This window comes from Podarcis erhardii (assembly GCF_964252035.2).
Source record: "Podarcis erhardii genome assembly, chromosome: 15".
In the NCBI taxonomy this organism is placed as follows: Eukaryota; Metazoa; Chordata; class Lepidosauria; order Squamata; family Lacertidae; genus Podarcis; species Podarcis erhardii.
In genome coordinates, this window is record NC_138505.1 from 14,290,573 (window position 1) to 14,312,220 (window position 21,648).

At 47.1% G+C, this 21,648-nt stretch overlaps 1 protein-coding gene and 1 long non-coding RNA gene across 6 annotated transcripts; one reads left to right on the forward strand and one right to left on the reverse strand.

Moving 5' to 3' along the window:
- The first annotated feature begins 95 nt into the window (after nt 1–95).
- LOC309330990 (uncharacterized protein) lies at nt 96–21,584 on the forward strand. 4 transcript variants are annotated; one of them, XM_081842961.1, is made up of 12 exons: nt 96–1,116; nt 4,751–4,937; nt 7,296–7,451; nt 9,180–9,316; nt 10,922–11,067; nt 11,859–12,047; nt 12,807–12,896; nt 15,378–15,467; nt 16,971–17,093; nt 18,466–18,597; nt 19,614–19,730; nt 21,265–21,584. In XM_081842961.1, exons 2-12 carry the CDS (start codon nt 4,777–4,779, stop codon nt 21,376–21,378), a joined length of 1,455 nt encoding a protein of 484 aa, XP_081699087.1. In that variant the 5' UTR covers nt 96–1,116; nt 4,751–4,776; the 3' UTR covers nt 21,379–21,584. The 4 variants fall into 4 exon arrangements, with proteins under 4 accessions (XP_081699087.1, XP_081699085.1, XP_081699086.1 ...); XM_081842959.1 differs by lacking the exon at nt 96–1,116 and adding an exon at nt 1,372–2,103; XM_081842960.1 differs by lacking the exon at nt 96–1,116 and adding an exon at nt 1,372–2,103 and having other exon boundaries at nt 4,754–4,937.
- On the reverse strand, nt 4,522–13,406 carry LOC309331037. 2 transcript variants are annotated; one of them, XR_014151693.1, is made up of 3 exons: nt 13,289–13,406; nt 9,217–9,373; nt 4,522–4,662 (listed from the first exon to the last, which is right to left on the reverse strand). It is a non-coding gene; the product is annotated as an uncharacterized lncRNA (long non-coding RNA). The 2 variants fall into 2 exon arrangements; XR_014151694.1 differs by lacking the exon at nt 13,289–13,406 and adding an exon at nt 11,062–11,851.
- Nucleotides 21,585–21,648: the final 64 nt, after the last annotated feature.

The window sequence follows — 21,648 nt, forward strand, 5'->3', positions numbered from 1 at the left end:
CCAGAGGCAAGAAATGAATGCAATTTTTACCTTGGTATGGTAGGCTAGTTTCTACACCCACCCCCACCCCACCCCCTTCTCTAGCCTCCTTCCAGGCAAGCAAGGGGCATTATTAGAGTGCAGTGCCAGTGTCACGTGTGGAGAAAGTTATGAGGGGCCAGATATAGACTTCTGGAGGGCCACATTGGGCCTCTGGGCCTGAGTTTCCCCATCCCTGCCCTACAGTGTGGGGGTGACTTGTTTTCAGACCAAGCCTTCTAAGAAGGAGCCCATCTGTAGTAGCTGCCTCATATTGATGCTCACTCCTCAAAGGCTACCTAGAGCATCTCTCCTTGCAAAACACCCCTTATCTTATCGTTAACTTATCACTGTCTTTGCATCCTGACTCCCCCACAATGCATCTTCTTTTTTCCTTTGGTTGTTCAAATTCCTGGTGCATTTTTCTGCCTATAACTTGTTATCTTCTCAGTTCTAAGGCAACCTTAGCATTAGCTTGTCGAAATCTAGCCTTCCTTTCTTGGCATGCTGTTGATTTTTATTTATTTGGCAAGCAAGTTTGAGTAAGGAGCATCTCTTGGGTACATTTCTCTCCGCCCCTGGATGTTTGCTTTAATTGCATTTTAAACTCCCCCTTGCCTTCCCACCTCGCTCAGAGCAGTGTATGTGCATCATCATTAATAGCATTTGTTTCCCCCCTCTGCTTCCAAAACAGCTTACATAACATTCAGCTAAAACAAGACAGCCCCTGCCTACAAGCTTACAATCTAAAAGGCACAACACAAAAGGAAAAATTCTTAGGAGAAGCGCCCGGGGTGGCGGAGGAATGTAATCTTGGATCCTAAGTAGGTGCTCTTTTAATCCATTGGTGGTACTGAGACACAGTGCGGGGATCCTGCTGGTAAAAGGCAGAGGGAGGTGCTTTATGCCAATTTCTGCTGCAGCCACTCGATCTGCCTCCCATGCTGCCTCTGGTGGAAAGAGTTCCCCAATCCAGCAGGGAGTACAAACTCCAGAGGCTGCAGGGGGAGTTGGGGGTGATCACCTTCTGCAAGCAGAAGCCCAACTAGGATCCAAGACATTGCCTTACGCTATTTGTCCTCACAACAATCCCATGAGGTAGGTTCACTAGGCTAGGAGACAGAGAGAGTACAGTACAGCTAATCCTACCTAACCCAGTGGGAATTTGAATCTGGTCTCTGGTGTATCCCTCCCAGAAATATAGAAGAATTGGAAGGGACCATGAGGATCATCTAGTTCAACCCCCTGCAATGGAGGAATTTCTCAAAGCTAATAATAATTAATAATAAAAAAATTTTATTTATATCCCGCCCTCCCTGGCCAGAGCTGGGCTCAGGGCGGCTAACACCAATAAAATAAAATCTCAGTAAAAACAGAATAGGGGGAAAAGAGAGGGAGAAAAAAATACCAATTTAAAATACAGTTTAAAATGCAATTTAAAATGCAGCCTCATTTTAAAATAGCTGATAAATCAAGACCATAAGGGGAGGGAAACATAAGGGTCAGACCGAGTCCAAACCAAAGGCCAGGCGGAACAGCTCTGTCTTGCAGGCCCTGCAGAAAGATGTCGTCCCACAGGGCCCTAGTCTCTTGTGACAGAGCATTCCACCACGTCGGGGCCAGGGCTGAAAAGGCCCTGGCCCTAGTTGAAACCAATCTAACCTCCTTGAGGCTCAGGACCACCAAAGTGTTGTTATTTGTGGACCTTAAGGTCAGTGGTAGAGCATCTTCCTGTGGGACATAAAAGGTCTCAAGTTCAGCATCTTCAAACAGGCCTGCCTGAAATCCAGGGGAGCTGCTGCAGGTCTGTGTTGGCAGTACTAAGCTAGATGCGCTCATGGCCTGGTTCTCCAACTGCTCTTTCTAAGGCAGGTTAAATGCGGCAATTAATTTGGAGTGGGGGAAATTCCACAGGGATTCTTTCCCGTTTTTTTCTTGGATGATAGGCAGGGTCAGGTGGATTAAACTGGTGATCCTGCCGATTGCCTGCCCGCCCCATTATCAGGGCAATTGTCAATTAATGATTAATCAGAACGCTGGGCCCAGGGAACATGCAGAAGGAGCAAGCTGACCCCATGGCAGGACGTGAGTGGGGCTGCTGTGGGTGGGCAGATTTTGGGAGTCGGGGGGGGGGGGAAGAAATGACAATGATGGGAAGGGAACAGTTCCTAAGCCAGGCAACGGAAATAAGAGTCCAGGAGCAAATACTATTTGTAGGGTGGATGGAAATTAGTGGGGTTTCTTTCCTGGCTTCCCAAAGGCACAGAAGGGAGAGAGAAGCCTGGAATATGGCAACAGGGCGCACTGTCACCTACACCCCCAATACTTCACAAAAGAAACTGAGGTCTCAGGAGGGTCCTCTAAGTCCCCTCGGCAGACACCTTGGTTGTCTCTTGTTTGAACTATTTTCTCCTCTTTGCTGTTTCAACCTCTCACCTCAATCCTCTCTCCTCTGTCCAGCCGTCTGCTGCCAAAGTCCTCTGGCCTCTGGCATCAAAGGGACGCTCCTCTTTCAATCTCAGCACTGGTTTCTTTTGTCTTCTTCCCAAATCCAGCACCAACTCCTTGTTCTTGCCTTGGGTTCTTAGCCATTGCCCCACACACGGGCACATCGCTGGTGCATCCTTTCCTGTGAACTTTCTCCTGCAGCACCACCACCATCTAGTTCCCAAAGGTCTCCTGCCTCCTTAAATGTTGCGCGCGCGCACACACACACACCGCTTTCTCCCTTGCTAACTCATAAGCTTGCCATTGCCCCCCCACCCCACCCCCCCAAAATAAAATCAAGTAAATAAATAAAAACACTGAACTAAAACTATGAACGATCAGACTGTCTGAAACTGAAATGCTTGCTGAGGTCACATGGAAGATGTTGCGGCGCATTCTGGCGAGGCAACTGGCGAACTGACCAATCGCGTTGCAGGTCGCTCGGTTCTGGAACAGGACAGGTGGACGTGTCCAGCCACCCCCACCCCAACATAAATCCTGGCTATGTTCTTGGAGCAGTGGCAGAACTCCCTAGCTCCCATGCTGTTTACCAAACCTGGGAGAACCCTCATTGGCACTCATGTTGGGGAGGGTTTTTATGTGGGATATAATCAGTGCTTTTTTCGGGGGGGGGGTGAGAGGGGTATGCATACCTCTAAACATTTTGTGAGTCTAATGGGAGAAGAAACTAAAAAAAAAATAAATTTTTAGTTTCTTCTCTAGCACAGTGAATCGTCAGTTCAGTTGCTACCCCTGATGGTGGCCTTTTGTCCATTTACTGTATTTATTTCCCCCGATTTGAACTATAAAATGGTGATTTTCTTGAGTCAAAATGAGAGTACCCCTAAACATATTTTTTAGGAAAAAAAGCGCTGGATATAATGGGGAGGGGCTAAACCATTTATATGCCCCCCTTGAGGTGCTTGGAAGAAAGGAGGGATTTAATAATCTTTTGTAAGGCTTTGCTTAGTTGTTGTTTTTGCAAGCAGTGTATACATTTTATGAAATATATACAGTGGTGCCTCGCAAGACAAAATTAATCCGTTCCGCGATTCTCTTCGTCTAGCAGTTTTTTCGTCTTGCGAAACAAGCCCATTGACAGCTTAGCGGATTAGCGCTATTAGCGGTCTAGCGGCTTTTAGCGATCAGCTGAGAAGCGGCTTATCAGCGGATCAGCTGTTAAGCGGCTTAGCAGCTTAGGAACAGGGCGAAAAAAGCGGGGGGAAACCCGCGGGAACTCGCAAGATTTTTTCGTCTTGCGAAGCAACCCCATAGAGAAATTTGTTTAGCGAAGCGCCTCCAAAACGGAAAACCCTTTCATCTAGCGGGTTTTCCGTCTTGCGAGGCGTTCGTCTTGCGGGGCACCACTGTAATATAATGGCCATCCGTCACAGATACCTTAGCTGAGATTCCTTGGCGTCCCTTCCACCTCTACAGTTCTACGATTCTGTGATAATATAATATATTCTTGCCATTTATTCTTGCTTTTGACCTTTAAAGCCCTTCACGGCCTAGGACCCTCGCACCTACGGGACCGCCTCTCCTGGTATGCCCCACGGAGGGCCTCAAGGTCCATATATAGCAACACCCTGGAGGTCCCGGGCCCTAAGGAAGTTAGATTAGCCTCAACCAGAGCCAGGGCCTTTTCAACACTGGCTCCAGTCTGGTGGAACGCTCTGCTTCATGAGACCAGGGCCCTGCAGGATCTGATTTCTTTCCGCAGGGGCTGTAAGACAGAGTTGTCCCACCTGGCCTTTGGCTTATAACCAGTTTGATTCCCTCCCGCTCGTTCTTTTTTCCTTTCCTTCTCCTCCTGCGATGAGGCTTAATTTTAATATTTTAATATTTTAATATTTCAATATTTTAATGTTGTATTTTAATTTTGTTTTTAAGTTGTAATCATTCAACTTGTTTTTATTATTGCTTGTAAGCCGCTCTGAGCCCGGCCTTAGCTGGGGAGGGCGGGGTATAAATAAAAATTATTATTATTATTATTATTATTATTATTATTATTATTATTATTATTCTCTTTCTGTTAAGTCAAGAGAATATCCTCCTTAGGAGATCCAGGTGCAAATCCTTACTTCGCCATGAAGCTCACGGGATGATTCTCTTCCTCTCCTGCTCTCCTCCTCTCAGGGTTGTTGGGAGAATGAACTGTTGGGGGTGGGCGTGGGGCAGAAAAGGGAGGAGATAAAAATTGGGGTAAATAAATGAGCCACTGCTTTCTTACCTGCTCCCACAGCAGCAGAAACTTCGCCTCGTCTGAGGATGCGGAAGTTCTGGGAAGAACATTCGCAAAACTCCTCAGTGCGGGAGATGATGCTGGATTCGGGGGCTCAGCAACTCACACAGGAAGACACCCCAGAGATCATTGCCCTCTTGCCTTGCCTGAAAGGACGGGACGTGTTGGAACTGGGAGCAGGCATAGGGTGAGTCTTAGTGCAGGGAGCAGGTGATGACCCTACTTCTCCCAAGCCAAAGTCTGGTCAAGCCATCTCTCTCTCCCCCTTTCACACACAATGCCTCATTTTCCTTTCCACAGATAAAGCTGTAATAATGCAATAAAGCCCCAAGGATTTCTACTGTCCTTCCAGGGCCAGAGGGGAACCCAGGAGTCCTGCTGTCTCCCTCCCTCCTTCAGCTATGCAAATCCTGTTGTTTCATTTCCAGCAGAACCAGCTCTACCATTGGGCAGAGGAAGGCAGCTGCCTCAGCCAGCAGATAGAAAGAGTCCTTTGCTTAAGGCGGCCAACTGTCTTGGCAAGACCTTGATTTCACCCCACCCCCAAAAAAACCCAAGCAACTGACAGCAGATTGCCTGCCTGAAGGTTTTGCCCCCAGTGCTTGTTGGCTATGCTGTTCACTAGGAAGGGGGGGGGCATTTTGTACGTGTTCAGAGGCATTCAGAGCTGGCCTAGGATCATTTGTGCCTTCAGGAGAAGTATAGTCCACCCCCAATTTACATATTTACACTGAAACCAACCAGAGAATCTTATTGAAGTACGGTGGTACCTCGGGTTAAGTAATTAATTGGTTCCAGAGGTCCATTCTTAACCTGAAACTGTTCTTAACCTGAAACACCACTTTAGCTAATGGGGCCTCCCGCTGCTGCCACGCCGCCGGAGCACGATTTCGGTTCTCATCCTGAAGCAAAGTTCTTAACCCGAGGTACTATTTCTGGGTTAGCGGAGTCTGTAACCTGAAGCGTATGTAACCCGAGGTACCACTGTACAAGTGAGGGGACATTGCCCTCCCACACACCCAAGGGTGGCAAACAGCTTAGGGGGCACAGGGCAGGCCGCAGAACACACCCATCTTGTGGGAGGAAAATAGAATCCCTGTGATCCACATGTGTAGGGTAAATAATGAAAGAACTGGCTGGGTGCCTGGATTCAAAACGTGCGGCTAAAGTCATTCTCCAGCAGGAGAGGGGCCCCGGTAGCAGAGTTTAAATTCACAAAAGCAAGCAGTAGAATAGCGCTAGGAATACAGGCTGTTAGAGCCTTTTATCCCATTAAGTCCACTTGCATACAGCACTCCTCTTGCATTGAACAGACCACACATTGTTAAGTCATTGTTAAATAACATCTGTGGCAGTTGCTTCACTCTAATGCAAAGATGGGGAAGCTTTTTCTAGCTTGAGGGCCACATTCCCTTCTAAGCAACATTCCAAGGGCCACATTCCTGTGGTGGGCAGGGCCCTTGGGGAGAATCCCGCAGACAGAGAGCTTTGTAGGGCCGCATTTGGCCCCTGGGCCTGAAGTTCTCCACCTCTTGGAAGCAGCTGGAAACTGCTATGTCAAATCCAGCAACTTTGCACATCCTAGAGCCCCTTTCCTTGCGCTCACCCCTGGGGGAACCTCAAATGCCTTGGAAAATGTGCTGCCAACGCAATGAAGAAGAAGAAGAAGAGTTTGGATTTGATATCCCACTTTATTACTACCCGAAGGAGTCTCAAAGCGGCCAACAATCTCCTTTACCTTCTGTAATGGTTCTGGGGTTGCTCGTGCGTAAACCGGCGCCACACCTGGCTGGGTTGCCTGAGTGAACCTTTTCTGTCCGGACAGCCACTCGCCCGTGGCTGTCTCAATCGCTGGCAGAATCCGTCAGTGGGCGTTTCTTGAACTTCTTCCAGCAAAGAAGCTCTTTGACGCCTAGTCTCCGCCTACTCTCCCTGCGCTGAAGCCTTCTGCGCAAGGAGGGTGTGGGCAGCGGAGGACCCGTGCTCTCCCCGCTGGTCCCCGGCGAGGAATCATGGGACCGCCTCGCCAATTCCCCCATCTCCCCCCTTCTCCACTGGTGCTGCGCTGATTTCCTTCCCCAGAATATGGGCTGCTTCTCCCCATCCCGGGACGCTCTCCGGAATCCCTCTGGAGCCTCCTCTCTCCCTCTGGCCTCGATGACAGTTCCCTGACACCTTCTTCCTCCGCAACAAACACTCTGTGAGGTGAGTGAGGCTGAGAGACTTCAGAGAAGTGTGACTAGCCCAAGGTCACCCAGCAGCTGCATGTGGAGGAGCGGGGAAGCAAACCCGGTTCACCAGATTACGAGTTCACCGCTCTTAACCACTACATCACACTAGCTCTCAAAACAGTCTCAAATGAGGCAAAAACAGGCCCTCTGAGCCCGGCTTCGGCTGGAAAGGGTGGGATATAACTATATTATTATTATTATTATTATTATTATTATTATTATTACCCATTTCAGGGACGAGGGGAAGAGTAGAGGAGAAATGTGCTTGTTGGGTTTGAGGCCTAAGACCTCCCTCTCCCTGTTCTTCTTGTCAGCCGGTTCACAGCAGCTCTTGCGAAGCTGGCACACCATGTCACAGCTGTGGATTTCATGGAGAGCTTCCTGGCGCACAACCGACAAGAGAACGGACACCAGCCAAATGTGGATTTCCTACAGGCCGATGTTACCAGCCTGCAGTTGCCAAGCCAGAGGTAGAAACAGATTTTATTGTTGATTTCAGTGGTGATTTATTATACTTTTTCTCTCTCTTTTGGGGGGCCTTGTGAGCCAAATGGAAAGAGCTGGTGGGTCTAATCAGGCCCATGGGGTGAAGGACCCCCACCCTGAAGGTCTCTAGATATCCTGAGCTTCAGATGCAATGGTCCAATGCTGGGGTGACGAGTCAATAATCATACCAGGGTTGGGGTAAAAGAAAAGATTTCTTCAGACTGGAGAAAAAAGGCACAAAGTTCCAAATCCTGCTCATCTTTTCGCACAATTTATACAGTTAACTCCATATGTTAATACTTGCTACGCTTCTATTGTCATTTAGTGCAAGCCATCCCCATGGTAACCTAAAACTACGTATTTTTGTCTTATCTCATCTTGCAAAACTAGCAGTTACACTGGCTTGGTACACAGGTTAGGGGGTGATGGGACGTCTGGCAGCTTTCGCTTAGTTTGCTTGTCAGTACATTTTTGAGGGAAGTGGGAGGGCAAGAGCTAAATTTGTATGTGATGGGGTGCCAGGATGCTTATCAGCTTTGGGCCAGCTTTCTGCTGACTATGCATCATAGTGTTACATACCGCTCAATAGTCCCGATTTAAGCAGGATATCCCGGAATCACAGAAGCCAATCCCGGCTTCTGATTGGATCCTGGAATGTCCTATTTTTTGGGTCTGGTGCTCTAGTGCGTGTCAGCTGGCTTCCGCCAGAGCACCAGAATGAAAGCCGCTTGTTTTTTGGTCTTGCGGGAACAAAAAGAGAGCGTCTTTTGGTTTTGCGCCCTTGCGCATGCGCGAGAGCTCAGGACCCAAAAAGAAAAAAGAAGCGTCCCAGTTTTTGTCCCCGGAATCTCAGAGGGTATGGTGTTCTTTTGAGGTGGAAAAGTTACAGAGGAGGCTAACCGCCGAGAAGGCCAACGTTCTGTTTGTCTTGATCCGAGCTAATGCCTAGTATCTGAGGCAAAATGGAACCTCTCTAGTTCTCCTTCATACAAGCTCCCATTAACGCAGCCTTTATAGCTGGAGTCGGTCAGGGCCTCCCAGGCCTGGTGGAAATGGACCAGGCAAGCAAGGAGCAGGCGTTGCAGGATTCACAGTGATTTCTCTCTTCTTCTTCTTCTTTAAATTTTATTTATGCTTTTCAGGTTTATACATTTCACTAATTTTAAAATCATTTTAACATTTCAAAACTTGACTTCCTTCCCCCTCTTCCTGCGGTCCCTTAAATGTATTTTTAATATCTTCTGCATATCCAAATTAACTTAATTTGCTCATTTAATCATCTACTTTCAATATATACTCTTACGAAACTGCAGGTTATTACAATAACCCTGACAATGTTCTTATCTGTTTACAATCTGTTTACAGTTTACAATCTGGAAATATCCAACAAACCATTTCCATTCTTTTATTAAAAAAAGTTTGTTATCTTGATTTCTTATTGTTCCGGTAATTTTTTCCATTTCTGCATATTCCATAAGTTTTTTGTATCCATTCTTCCTTTGCTGGGACTTCTGCTTCTTTCTGTTTTGAGGTGAGTAATATTCTTGCTACTATACATGAATAAGTTTCTACACAGTTTAGGTAGTTCTGTCCCTAAGAAAAGCTTCTGGGTTGTTGTTTTTATACAAACGTTGTTTTAAACATCCTTTTCAATTCATTATATATCACCTCCCAGAAAGCTTTAGCCTTTCTCTCTTCTCCTCCCCCCGTAGCTTCGACCTCATATTCTCCAACTGGCTTTTCATGTACCTGTCGGATACCGAAGTGAGTGACGTGGCCCAGAAGATGCTTCTCTGGCTGCGTCCAGAAGGGCGACTTTTCTTCCGGGAATCCTGCTTCTACCAGTCTGGTCAGTAGTTCCAATAGGTGAGGGGGCAGAGCAAAGGAGACCAGTTCCCAAGAGACCCTGGAAGGTCCATAAGTGGAGTTGACATTCAGTGGGCGGTGCAGTTAAGAAATGTCCCTGTAGCAAAATTAACCTTTGAGGCTGAGGGAAATCTCCATGCAGTTGTGAGAAAACAAAGGCTGTTTATTGCTAGCAATAATGGCTCAGTGGGATCACTCTCCTGTTGCGTTCTGAAGGCAAAGGAAAGGACTGGACCCTGATTAATAAAATAGACACGAGGCTTGGCCAGCAAGACTCTGGGAGGAAGTGTGAATAGCCACTCCCTTGTCCAGGCCGTTTTTATTAACAAAAGAACTCTTACACAGTGTTTGTAAGAACCAATCAGATTTCCTCTGAGGAATCCTTTTAACTACAAAGAACTACAGTGGTACCTCGGGTTACATACACTTCAGGTTACATACACTTCAGGTTACAGACTCTGCTAACCCAGAAATAGTGCTTCAGGTTAAGAACTTTGCTTCAGGATGAGAACAGAAATCGCGCTCCAGTGGCACGGCAGCAGCAGGAGGCCCCATTAGCTAAAGTGGTACTTCAGGTTAAGAACAGTTTCAGGTTAAGTACGGATCTCCGGAATGAATTAAGTACTTAACCCGAGGTACCACTGTACTTGAGCATGCATACAAGTTTTAGGCTAAATAAACAGGAATCAAGGAGGAATGCATTTCACAAACCTGGAGGTCATACACAGGCTCTCTCCAAAAGCTGAGCAAGCCAAAATGGGTGGGGCTTGCTTAACATAGGTAGCTGTTATCTATTAAGCAATACATATGTATAAACTTCCTCCAATCTAAAGTTACAACACAACACAACCAATTATGCCATGTATGGTCTTTCCTTCATTACCTATTCATTAGGCAAGGAAACAAAGGATTCTATTTTGTCAAATGTAGACACTTAGGGATGTTGTTTACAACCTTGGGACTAAAGCTGCTCCTAGCACAAAAAAAGGCACAAGGCCTCTAGCCTGGCCAGTTAGCTGAGCTTATAGGTCTCTATGTGCATCACCCCATCACTGAGCAAGGGCTTCTCCCCAACCACTTTGCCCAGCCCTGAACTCTGAATGCATTGCAGAGGTTAGATTCAGTGCCGGATTTACGTATAAGCTAAACAAGCTATAGCTTAAGCCCCTGCTCTCTTGGGGGGGGGCAAAAAAAACCCACTGGATGTACATTTCCAAAATATAAGATCAAAAACAAATAAAACTTACATACAGCAACAGTGTTTTGTGTAGGCTCCTATGATGTAAGAAATGGACCCCGCCTGCTAGCCTAGTCCCTAAAATATCACTGGTTTGCTCATTTCTATAGATAGGGTGCCTACATTCTGCATGTGCAAATGGCTTTAGATACCTACTAGGTCCTATAAATTACCATATAGCATATATTCAACACAAAAAACAGCAACAATTTGTTGTTGACAAAGGACAGCTGGACATATTAAAGGGCCCCATTACCTTTAGTAGCTTAGGGCCTCATCAAACCTAAATCCAGCCCTGGTTGATTGCCTAGAATCAAGCTCCCAATCCTATTAGCATCTTTTCCCCCGCAGGAGACCAGCCAAGGGCCTTCAACCCCACTCTTTATCGAACACCTGCAGAATACAATCACTTCTTCACTTCAGCCCATCAGACGTGTGGGGACGAGCTCTACGGATTTGAGATAGTCATGTCCCGATCGGTGCAAACTTACATCAAGGTAACCACCTCTTCCCTTCCTGCCCTTCTGCTTTGAAGCTGCGCCACATGCAGAGGAGCACAGGAGCACGTGCCGAGGGCCTTCCATGCAACCACAGCCACCTCTGCATAGGATGTCATCGGGCAGCGATGGCATCTGGTGCCCATTGGAACTGGTGGGATGGGAAGCAGAGGATGCCCATAGCAGGTGGAGGCAGCACCAACGGCAGGCGAGAGCCAGTTGGTTTTAGTTCTGCTTCCGCCCTGTTGAGTTCTACAAGAGCAGCAGCATTGAGACTCAGGAGAAGGAAGCTGACAGGCAGTGACAGTCCCTGGACAGGATGGAAGTAAGGACGCAAACAGGTAGGGGCTGGCTGAGGGCAGGCTATGGTTTGGGGGGCAATACCCTGCTTGCCCAACGATAGGGCAGGGCCCCCAAATCGAAGGGTGTGGCTTTTTTGCCACTTAATTTTTATTTAGTTTCATTTTTTTAAATATAAATTAACATCAGATTTAATACATAATTTATAAGTTCTTTCACAGTGTTGTTGTTCCCACCCTTCTATTCTTCCTTATGCTTATTATTTATTCCACAGTACTTTCGTTACTATTATTTTTAATTTTCCATCCGCTGCTCAGAATTTAATCCTTCCCAGCGCTTTACTTCTTAGGCCCCGGGCTCTACCCTGGCGGCTTGGTCAGGGGCTCTCGCAGTTTGCCGGGATCTTGGGGACTAGAAACTTGTTTAAAAATCCAAAAAGCAAAAACGAGACGATGGGAATGCCCGTTTCTGGCTTACACTCCTTTTCACAGAGGAAGCAAAACCGCAACCAGGTGTGCTGGCTTCTCCAGAAAGTCCCCCGAAACCCCGAGGCCACCTGGGGATACGACACCTTCCAGAAGTTTCTAGACAGCGAGCAGTATGCCACACGCAACATCCGTCGCTACGAGTGGGTCTTTGGGCCTGGGTTCGTCAGCACCGGAGGCCTCACGACCACCAAGGTATCTGGAGCTGGGGAAGGAAGTGGCAGGCAGGTCCAAGACCTCGGGCTTTGGGGAAACAGGCTAAAGATGCCAGAAATTATTAATGTAAGAGAACAGGTTCCCTCAAACTGGTGCCTTCTGGATGTTTTGCACTACAACTCCCATCATCCTTCACCACTGGTCATGTGGGCTGGGCCTGGTGGGAGCTGGACTCTTAGCAACATCCTGAGGGCACCAGGTTAGGGAAGTCTGCAGAGTTACTTGCCAAGGGCATCAGATGCTGGGGAGAAATTATATTCATAGAAATCACAGAATTGTAGAGTTGGAAGGTATCCTAAAGATCATCCAGTCCAACCCCCTGCAATGCAGGAGTATGCAGCTCTCCCATACGGGGATCGAACCTGCAACCTTGGCCTTACCAGCAGCATGCTGTAACCAACTGAGCTATATTAGGAAATTATAATAACATTCCCTTCGAAATATGCTGAACATTCCCTTCAAAATAAAGTAAGTTTCTAGTCCACATGGTCTTGAATAAAGGATTGGCTTATATAGGAATCTATCTTATACTGAGTCAGACCATTGGTCAATGCAGCTCAGAACTGTCTACACTGGCTGGCAGTGGCTCTCCAGGGTTTGAGGCAGGGGTCTCTCCCACCCCTACTTGGGATTGAACCTGGGAGCTCCTGCTGCACACAAGGCCAATGCTTTCCCACTCAGCTACTGCCCTTGCCCTCCTGCCAGAGACCCGCCTACCCCTTCCCCATCTCTCTACAGGAGCTGGTACGTATGCTGGATTTGAAACAGGGCCAACGAGTGCTGGATGTTGGCTGCGGACTCGGCGGGAGTGACTTCTACATGGCTAAGGTACAAGCGCAAATAAACCTTTGAATAAGAATGGTGACAGGACGCGGGTGGCGCTGTGGGTTAAACCACAGGGCCTAGGACTTGCCAATCAGAAGGTCAGCGGTTCGAATCCCCGCAACAGGGTGAGCTCCCGTTGCTCAGTCCCTGCTGCTGCCAACCTAGCAGTTCAAAAGCACCTCAAAGTGCAAGTAGATAAATAGGAACCGCTCCAGCGGGAAGGTAAACGGCGTTTCCGTGCGCTGGTCTGGTTCGTCAGAAGCGGCTTAGTCATGCTGGCCACATGACCCAGAAGCTATACGCCGGCTCCCTTGGCCAATAAAGCGAGATGAACGCCACAACCCCAGAGTTGGTCACGACTGGACCTAATTGTCAGGGATCCCTTAACCCTTTACCTTTAAGAATCGTGATGATGGTTGGCTCTGGCAGCGTCACATGGTGCTTCCACAAAGTACAAGAGAATGGGTCTCTACTCCCAAAGAGCTTACACAACTAAAATCCAACACAGGGGGGGCCCTGGGGAAAGAACTTTTGTTTCGTTAGTAAGGGTATTGATGAGGATTGTACAAATTTAAACTTAAATTCGATTAATGGTTTAAACAAACTAAGTTTTAATTAGAACTGAGAGCTTGTGGAGCCAACAATATGATAGGGGAATATGGTAGGGGTGGGGGAAAGAGGAAGTCCCGGAAAGTGGGTGTATGAAAATAAGGCTTTGAATGTATTTTAATCTTTTCTTTCTGTATTTCTGAAAATCTTAATAAATATTATTAAAAAAAATAAAATAAAATCCAACACAGGGGGGAAGGGGCTGGCTGGAGCTGATGGACGTTAGCTTCCCCACAGCTTCTGGAGGGTCACAGATTCCCCACCCCAGGTTTACAGAGCAGCGGACAAGAAGGAATGATGCAAGAGTGCAACTTGTGACATCGCAGTATTGCATCATCCGCCATCATTCCATCTTCTATCAGACTGTATGGCCTTTTTGACATGCATGCCATCCTTGTCCCTTATCCCAGAAAACATGGGTTGACTGTGAGCATAAGAAAAGCCTGTCTGCTGGATAAGGCCCAAAGTCCATTTAGTACAGTATCCTGTTCTCACGGTGACCGCCAGATGTCTATAGGAAGCCCCCAAACAGGAGAAGTGCCGCTGCAACTCTCTTCACCTGCAATTTCCAGCAACTGGTATTCAGAGGCTGGAACACAGCCATCCCAGCTAGTAGATACCGATAGTTGTATCTTCCATGAAGTCTATTTAAGGTTTTATAGGTCAAAACCAGCACTTTGACTTGGGCCTGGAAACTGACTTGTAGCTACTGCAGTTGGGCCGAGATCGGTGTAATATGCTCAAACCGCCTTGCCCCTGTGAGCAACCTGGCCACTGAATTCTGCACCAGCTGAACCGTCTTCAGAGGCAGCCCCACGTATAACACCTTGCAGTCATCTAACCTAGACATCAGATTACTGCAATGAGTAGGGCTGACGTAAGACTCTAGTGCTGGCAGTGACGTAGCGTGGGAGGGGGGGCACGGGCACAAAATTGTTAGGGGCGCAAAATTTCAACACCCGGTGCTGCCTCAATGCAGCTAAGCACTTCCATCGCTGGGCTCTGTTGAAAACAGCTTCTCCATGTGAACTAATAATAATAGTAATAATTTTATTATTTATACCCCGCCCATCTGGCTGGGTTTCCCCAGCCACTTTGGGTGGCTCCCAACAGAGGACTAAAACAGAATAAAACTTCAAACATTAAAAACTTCTTTAAACAGGGCTGCCTTCAGATGTCTTCTAAAAGTCAGATAGTTGTTTATTTCCTTGACATCTGATGGGAGGGCGTTCCACAGGGCGGGCGCCACTACCAAGAAGGCCTTCTGCCTGGTTCCCTGTAACCTCACTTCTCGCAGTGAGAACTAGGGAGTGACCTCTCCAGACAATGGAACGACTCTCCTTATCTCTGTGGCTGTGATCTCCTGGCTGGCGCGGATACTGTTAGACAGCTGAATGTGCATGCATTCTCCATCTGTTTCCCTCTCTCCCACCACCTCCTCTGGGCAGCCCTGGGCATTGGCAACTCACGCTATGCCACTGAGTGCTGGAAGCTCCTGTTTTCTTCCATGATGGCCCCATATTTTTTTTACGGGGAGGGAATTTTTTAATGGTATTTTCAGCAGTGACAGCATAAAAACACGACAGCAAGGATATAGCAAAAGAGCAGAAAGGAAAAACGAAAGAAGGAAGGAAGGAAGGAAGGAAGGAAGGAAGGAAGGAAGGAAGGAAGGAAGGAAGGAAACCATACAAAACAGGATTAAACGATCTCCCATTCCCAGAATGTACATTATAAAACTCAAAGCATTAAACCTCCGGACCACCACATTTTAAGTAAACCTAAAAGAAAATGAGTTCACGGACAGCCCATGATTATGGTCCCATCTTTGAGCTATCATCTAGCCTTGAGGTGGCCTGACTCTTCTTTCCTCCCCAGGAGTTTGGCGTGGAAGTCCTGGCCATGGATCTTTCCCACAACATGGTGGAGTTGGCTTTGGAACGAGCGCAAAAGGAGACTGGATCCTTGGTAATGATGAGGGGAAAGGGAGGGGAACCAAAGGAAGATGCCCTATTACACTAGTTATACCTATTTCAGGTCCACCTGACTGATAGGGGGCTCTCTGGGGTTTCAGGTAGGGTGGACATTCCCAGCCCTACCTGGAGATGCTAGGATTGAACCTGGGACCTTCTGCATGCATTGCTGATGTTCCACCACTGAGCTACGGCCCTTCCGAATTAATTAATTAATTAAAGGGAATTAAAGGGGCATCCAGACTGTAGCAAACTGGCTCAATCTCATGTCAGCAAATTAATGTTAAGCTGTTAAAGCTGATTTGGTGCTTTGGGGCAACAAAGAGATGGGGAGAGATTCATTTTTGTTTGCATTTAAACAAGAAACTACCCAACTTGCACTTCTCGAATCGATATTCAAACCAGAATACAGCTGTCCTTCACAAATGCTCACTTCTCTGAGTTTTGAGTTGCAGTTCTCCAACCAAAAACTGTGTACAAGCATGCACGCATCAGTAGCAAGTATGCATAGAATGCACATATTCATTCAAGCAACAAATATATTTTATATTAATTACGTGCAAAAATATGTACAAAACTGAATGCAAAAATGTTTGTATTAGGAAGAAATTTGCACTAAAATACTGATGAATTTTCATCAAGATTTTTTAATGTTTTTAAAAAATCTCAAATTGCTACGTAATTCATCAATATATATATATTTTTTAAAATAAATTGATACGGAATGCACCAAGACTTTAAATTGTTTTTAAAAATCACAAATTGCTATAGAAATTCGGAGAATGAATTTAAAACTGGAAGAATGAGAAACTGAGACAAACTGAAATTAACAGATTCCTTCATCCCTAACTGCTCCCCCCCCCCAAACTGGACTTTTTGCAATAAGGAAAGTTACAGGAAAAAGCACTGGGAAGTGTGGGATAATTCTAGTTTCGAAGAAACATCACTTAACCTCCCGAAAGCAGAACAGAAATGAATCCTCATTCAATAGCCAATATTGTTGAATCTCCCTGCAAAGATATCAGGATAAACAGGTCATCTGGAAGCAGCTAAGCAAGTGAAGGCTGTGTACACACCATACATTTAAAAGTACATCACACACACCCTCCGCAAAAAAATAATATTCTGTGAACTATAGTTGGTTAAGGGTGCTGGGAATTGTAGCTCTGTGAAGGCTAAACAGCAATTCCCAGGATTCGTGGGGAGGGGAATGTTGTGTAGCTCTCTAAGTCAGCCATCTAAAAGGGCAGATCTCCTGTTCATTTCATGGGAGCTTGGGTGAAAACACTTCCTAGGTCAGGGGTGTCCAAACTTTTTTCAAAGAGGGCCAGATTCGATGAAGTGAACATGCGTGAGAGCTGACCAGAGTTGCTGAGCTTTTTTTAGGATTGAATTTAGACATGCCTGTCCTAGGTGGATCAGCTGCAATGCTACTTAGTAGGAGAGGCTGCTGTTTGGATTTCACTCCGAAACGTTCTTGTGCCGGCTCTGCTTCTAGGTGCAGTTTGAAATTGGCAATGCCACGCGAAGGACGTTCCCAGAGAACACCTTTGATGTCATCTACAGCCGGGACACTGTCCTGCATGTGCCAGACAAGAGTGCTCTCTTTGCAAAGTTCTTGGTGAGTCTCCTGCCTCTTAATGTGCAGAAAAATACAAGCAATACAACCAATTCAGCCTCGCATCATTGGGGGCAGCCCTCTGGCGGAATCCAAAAACTGTGTTTTCCCCCAGTGCCCTAAAATGAAGCAGCGCTCAGAGTACATAGGAAACAGCAGTACTTTATTTTATCAATGCCCTTAACAAGCGGTTCGTGCCCAATGGGTTTGGTAGGGGCAGGCTTGCCATGCGTCAGGAGAAACCCTGACCTGTCCTGGTTTTTGGGTGTAAAAATGGTGTGAGGGGGGAAACCCGGATGTATGGCAACACAATGGAAAAAGCAGCAGAAACAGCTCCCAAAAATCCTACCAACTTTGCAGGTGTTAGGAATTTTGCTTTTTGAAATATGGCAACCCCAGGTAGGGCAGAAGGCAGGGAGGCTGACATTAGGTGGCGATAGAGCCAATCACATTCTGGTTTTGCCCCTATCTTCCTTCCTGCTGAGTTCTGTGAGGAAACACACACAAACAGGAAGCAGCCTTTGGTGTAAACAAAACAGAGGGCTTATTCACACTTACGCTTGTCCAGCTGCTTCCCCCAGGAAAAACTGCTCTTTAGTGTTCAGTTGGAGCAAACAGCAATCCATATTTTCCCCAGATCCACGTTTGTTCCAATTTAGCACTAAAGAGCAGGTTTTCCCCAGGCAAGGAACAGGGCAAGGGGGAAACCACTTTGACTTGTGCTTTCCAGGCACACCTCAGATGCGTCATCATCACCTTTTGTCGTGCTAATGCCTCTCTCCCAGGTGAGACTTTAGCTTGGAAAGAAAGCTTAGTCTATATTTTTCCACTGGCCACCACACTGGCCACAAAGCCAGTGCGGTGTAGTGGTTAAGAGCAGTGGACTCGTAATCTGGTGAACTGGGTTCGCATCTCCGCTCCTCCACATGCAGCTGCTGGGTGACCTTGGGCTGGTCACACTTCTCTGAAGTCTCTCAGCCCCACTCACCTCACAGAGTTTTGTTGTGGGAGAGGAAGGGAAAGGAGATTGTTAGCTGCTTTGAGACTCCTTTGGGTAGTGATAAAGCGGGATACGAAATCCAAACTCAATCTTCCCTTCAGTACTCCAAGCAATCAAAATCCTACCATTTACCAACTTCTAGGGTTTAAAGAGTCCCCCCTTCCCTGCAAATCTATAACACCATGCTGGGAACCTCCCTGAGATCTATGGATAAAGAGTGAATAATAATAAAAATAATAAAAATAATAAAATAAATAAATAAATAAATAAATAAATAAATAATATTATAATTATAATGATGGTATCCTGGATCCTGTCCCACCAGCGCCCTCTGCCCTCAAATCTTACCCAGCCATCTCTCTCTCTCCTCTCTAGTCGTGGCTGAAGCCAGGCGGGCAGCTTCTCATCTCTGATTATTGCTGTGGGCCTCACCCCTGGTCGAAAGCTTTCACGGAGTACGTCAGACGGAGGGGCTACAGCCTTCTCACACCCTGGGAATATGGCCAGGTATGGGTGTGTGTGTGTTTGTGAAAGAAGGCAGGCAAGTAAGAAGGCCATAGCATGTGTTTTATTTAGATTAAGGCTGCGTACCCTATTTGTAGCCCCAAAACATAGCTTTTCTCAATCCAGAATCGTTCATGATTGTCCTTCACATGCTGCTTTCAATCTAGGGCAGGGGTTTTTCAACCTTTTTGAGTCCAAGGCTCCCTTGACCCACTGCATTCTTTCTGTGGCACCCCTGTGGGGCTCAGGAGCCCAGTTATGTCACCCCTTGCCTGCAGAGCCCACAGCCTCTCACCCTTTTTCGAACCCCCTCCCTTGTGTTTAGGGTTCCCTCAGCCTCATTTCCTCTCCCCTTTCCTTGAGAGTCCTCTGGCCAGCCGCTGCTGCCACTCCTGGTCTCTGAGCTGCTCCCCACGCCCACCCCAAAGAGAGGTGTCTCCTCACACTGCCCCACAGGGGCCTGGGACTTGTCTGTCCATTCCCAACAGCACGAGCTGGAGGGCTGGCTGGCTGGGCTCCCTCAGCTGCTTGCTTGCTTACTCCGAGGCCACCTCAGCTCCTGGCAACCAGCACCCCTTGGCCAGCACCAGAGGCACTATTCGCCTGGGGAGCTTGTAGCCAGGGCTGCTGCAACAAACAGCTGTGCAAGCCTTTGGGAGGCAGAGACGTGAGAGGGCATCAGAGGGAGGGAGGGAAGGAAGGAGGGACAGAGGCCAGTGTTGCCCAAGGCACCCCTGAGCACCATTCAAGGCGCCCTAGGGCATAGCTGTCAACTTTTCCCTTTTCTTGTGAGGAATCCTATTCAGAATAAGGGAATTTCCCTTTAAAAAAGGGAAAAGTTGACATCTATGCCCTAGGGTGCCACAGCACACTGGTTGAAAACCACTGCTGTAAGGAATGTGATCGTATAAACAGGCTCCCGAAAGGCTGGGTGTGGTAGGGGTGGGAGCCATTGATTCTGGCAGAGCTGAATTCAGAAAGGTCCCTCACCTCTCATCCTCATTGCCAACACCTTCCAGGTGCTGCAGGAGGCTGGATTCAGGCAGGTCCAGGCGCTGGACTATACAGAGCGGATGCTGTCAGCCTTGACTCAAGAGCTGCAAGACCTGGAAAGAAGTCAGCAGCAATTTGTCCAGGTGGGTTGGCAGATTGGAGATGAAGCAGCCTAGAGCTGAGCTTATCTCTCTCCCTGTGTGGCTGCACACACACACACACACACACACACACACACACACACACACACACCTGTTGAAAACTGACGGACTTGGACCACAGGCAGGAGCAGCCTGTCCTGTTTCGTCACCCCTCTGCCAAAGCCTCGCTTACCAGGGTCACACGGCTTTGGCTTCCAGCTTCCGGGGAGATCTTGCCAAAACCTCGAAGCCAGAGTCACTTCTCCGGTGACAGGGAAAAAGCGAGCAGAAGCAGTGGTAAGATGTCGTCGGAAGCTGCCTCTGCCGCTTCTCACTTCTCTGGTGGCAGGAGAAGAGAATCGCCTTGGGATTCCGCCGCCTGAGGCAGCTGCTTCAGTCTGTCTCATGGGTGGGCTGGCCCTGACCAATGACAGCACCATGAAAACAAATATTGGGAGAGAGCAAGGGCATTTCTGAGGACTGGGCAAGCAGTTGAAAAGGGCCGAAGTAGAACCAGTGACCTAGGCTGGGGTACAATCTGTCCTTTTTGTCATGTGGCATTATGGCCACTCAAAGTAAATAATGCTATGGTGTTCATCTTTGGCGGAGGTGAGGCAGGATTTGCCCTTTTTATCAAAATGCAGGACAAGCACTTTTAGAATATGATGTTTTAAGCTTTAGAAGTTCTCTCTTTTTTTTTTTTACAGTTGTAAGTTGCTTCGAGACCTTTTATGAGCAACAAATAGGTGTAATTAATTGTAATAATCCTCCCCGCCCAAAAAAAATATCAAGCAGCCGGTGGGAGCTCCAGGCAAGCAGATTTCAGACAAACATTAGGCAAAACTTCCAAGGGAGCGGAGAGCGGGCAGTATAAATATTTCTACTGCACCATGAGGACATTTACAATTCCTTCTTGTTCTCTGTTTATTTACAGCATTTATATTGTGCATAATCATAGCATTTCTGAGCAGTGTAAATAAAAACAAACCATACGGTGATAGGGGTGGGGGGGACAACATGATTCAGTTTGAATTTAAAGACGAACCTACCTAATTTGCACTAACTGGAACAATATGTGAACTGAAACAGAGCTATTCTTGGAAATTTGCACTTTTCTGGATTTTGCAAAGCAGTTTCTAACCAAGCAACATGTACAAAAATGCAAAAATGAAGGTAAGATGTGCATAAAAAAAGCACACCTTGGTGAAAGTAAGCATAAAAAACGCATTTTGAGGGGAAATATAAATATATGGAGAAAGATGCTTTGCAAAAATGCATGCATTAGGCAAAAATACTTAAGAAAATGTGTATGTTGGGAGAAATTTGTACTGAAATGCTGATGGATTTTCACAAGGACTTTAAAAATAAGTCCCCAAACTGATGTGCAGATGGAAACAACTGAACTTATGCTTGGAAAAACGAGAAACTGGAAGAAACCTCAAGTGACAGATCTGTCCCCTCCCTAGACAGAGAACAAAACAATAAATTTCACCCCACCAGGGATTGTGAGTGACTCTCCTCTTTCTTCTCTGCCTAGGAATTCTCAGAGAGCGAGTTTGAGTCCTTGGCCTCTGGATGGAGGGAGAAGCTGCAGCGCTGTGCGGATGGGGACCAGCGCTGGGGGGTCTTCTATGCTCTGAAGCCGCAGTAGCTGCTGCCCACCCCCCAGCCTGGGGCGGTGAACTCCTGTCCAGCTCCAGGAGCTTTTTGGCCCAGCAAGCTTTTAATAGCATTTGCTTGAGTTTTCTTCCTACTGCTGCCTGGTCAGCTTTCAAGTCTGGATCCACTGTAAGAGTTTGCAAGAAACTTCGCCTTCCAGTCTGGGGTTTTGCTGGCCTTTCAGTCAGATTACTTGGCTCTGCAAGTGTGGAAGGATTTCTCTCTCTCTCTCTCTCTCTCTCTCTCTCTCTCTCTCTCTGTT

What these genes read in the sequence shown, in the direction of transcription:
- LOC309330990 (XM_081842959.1), top strand. Translation starts at nt 2,070, where the DNA reads ATGCAGAAGGAGCAAGCTGACCCCATGGCAGGAC. An exon ending in CGGTGCAAACTTACATCAAG is followed by an intron (nt 11,068 to 11,858) that starts GTAACCACCTCT and finishes TCCTTTTCACAG; the next exon opens with AGGAAGCAAAACCGCAACCA. An exon ending in AAAAGGAGACTGGATCCTTG is followed by an intron (nt 15,468 to 16,970) that starts GTAATGATGAGG and finishes CTCTGCTTCTAG; the next exon opens with GTGCAGTTTGAAATTGGCAA.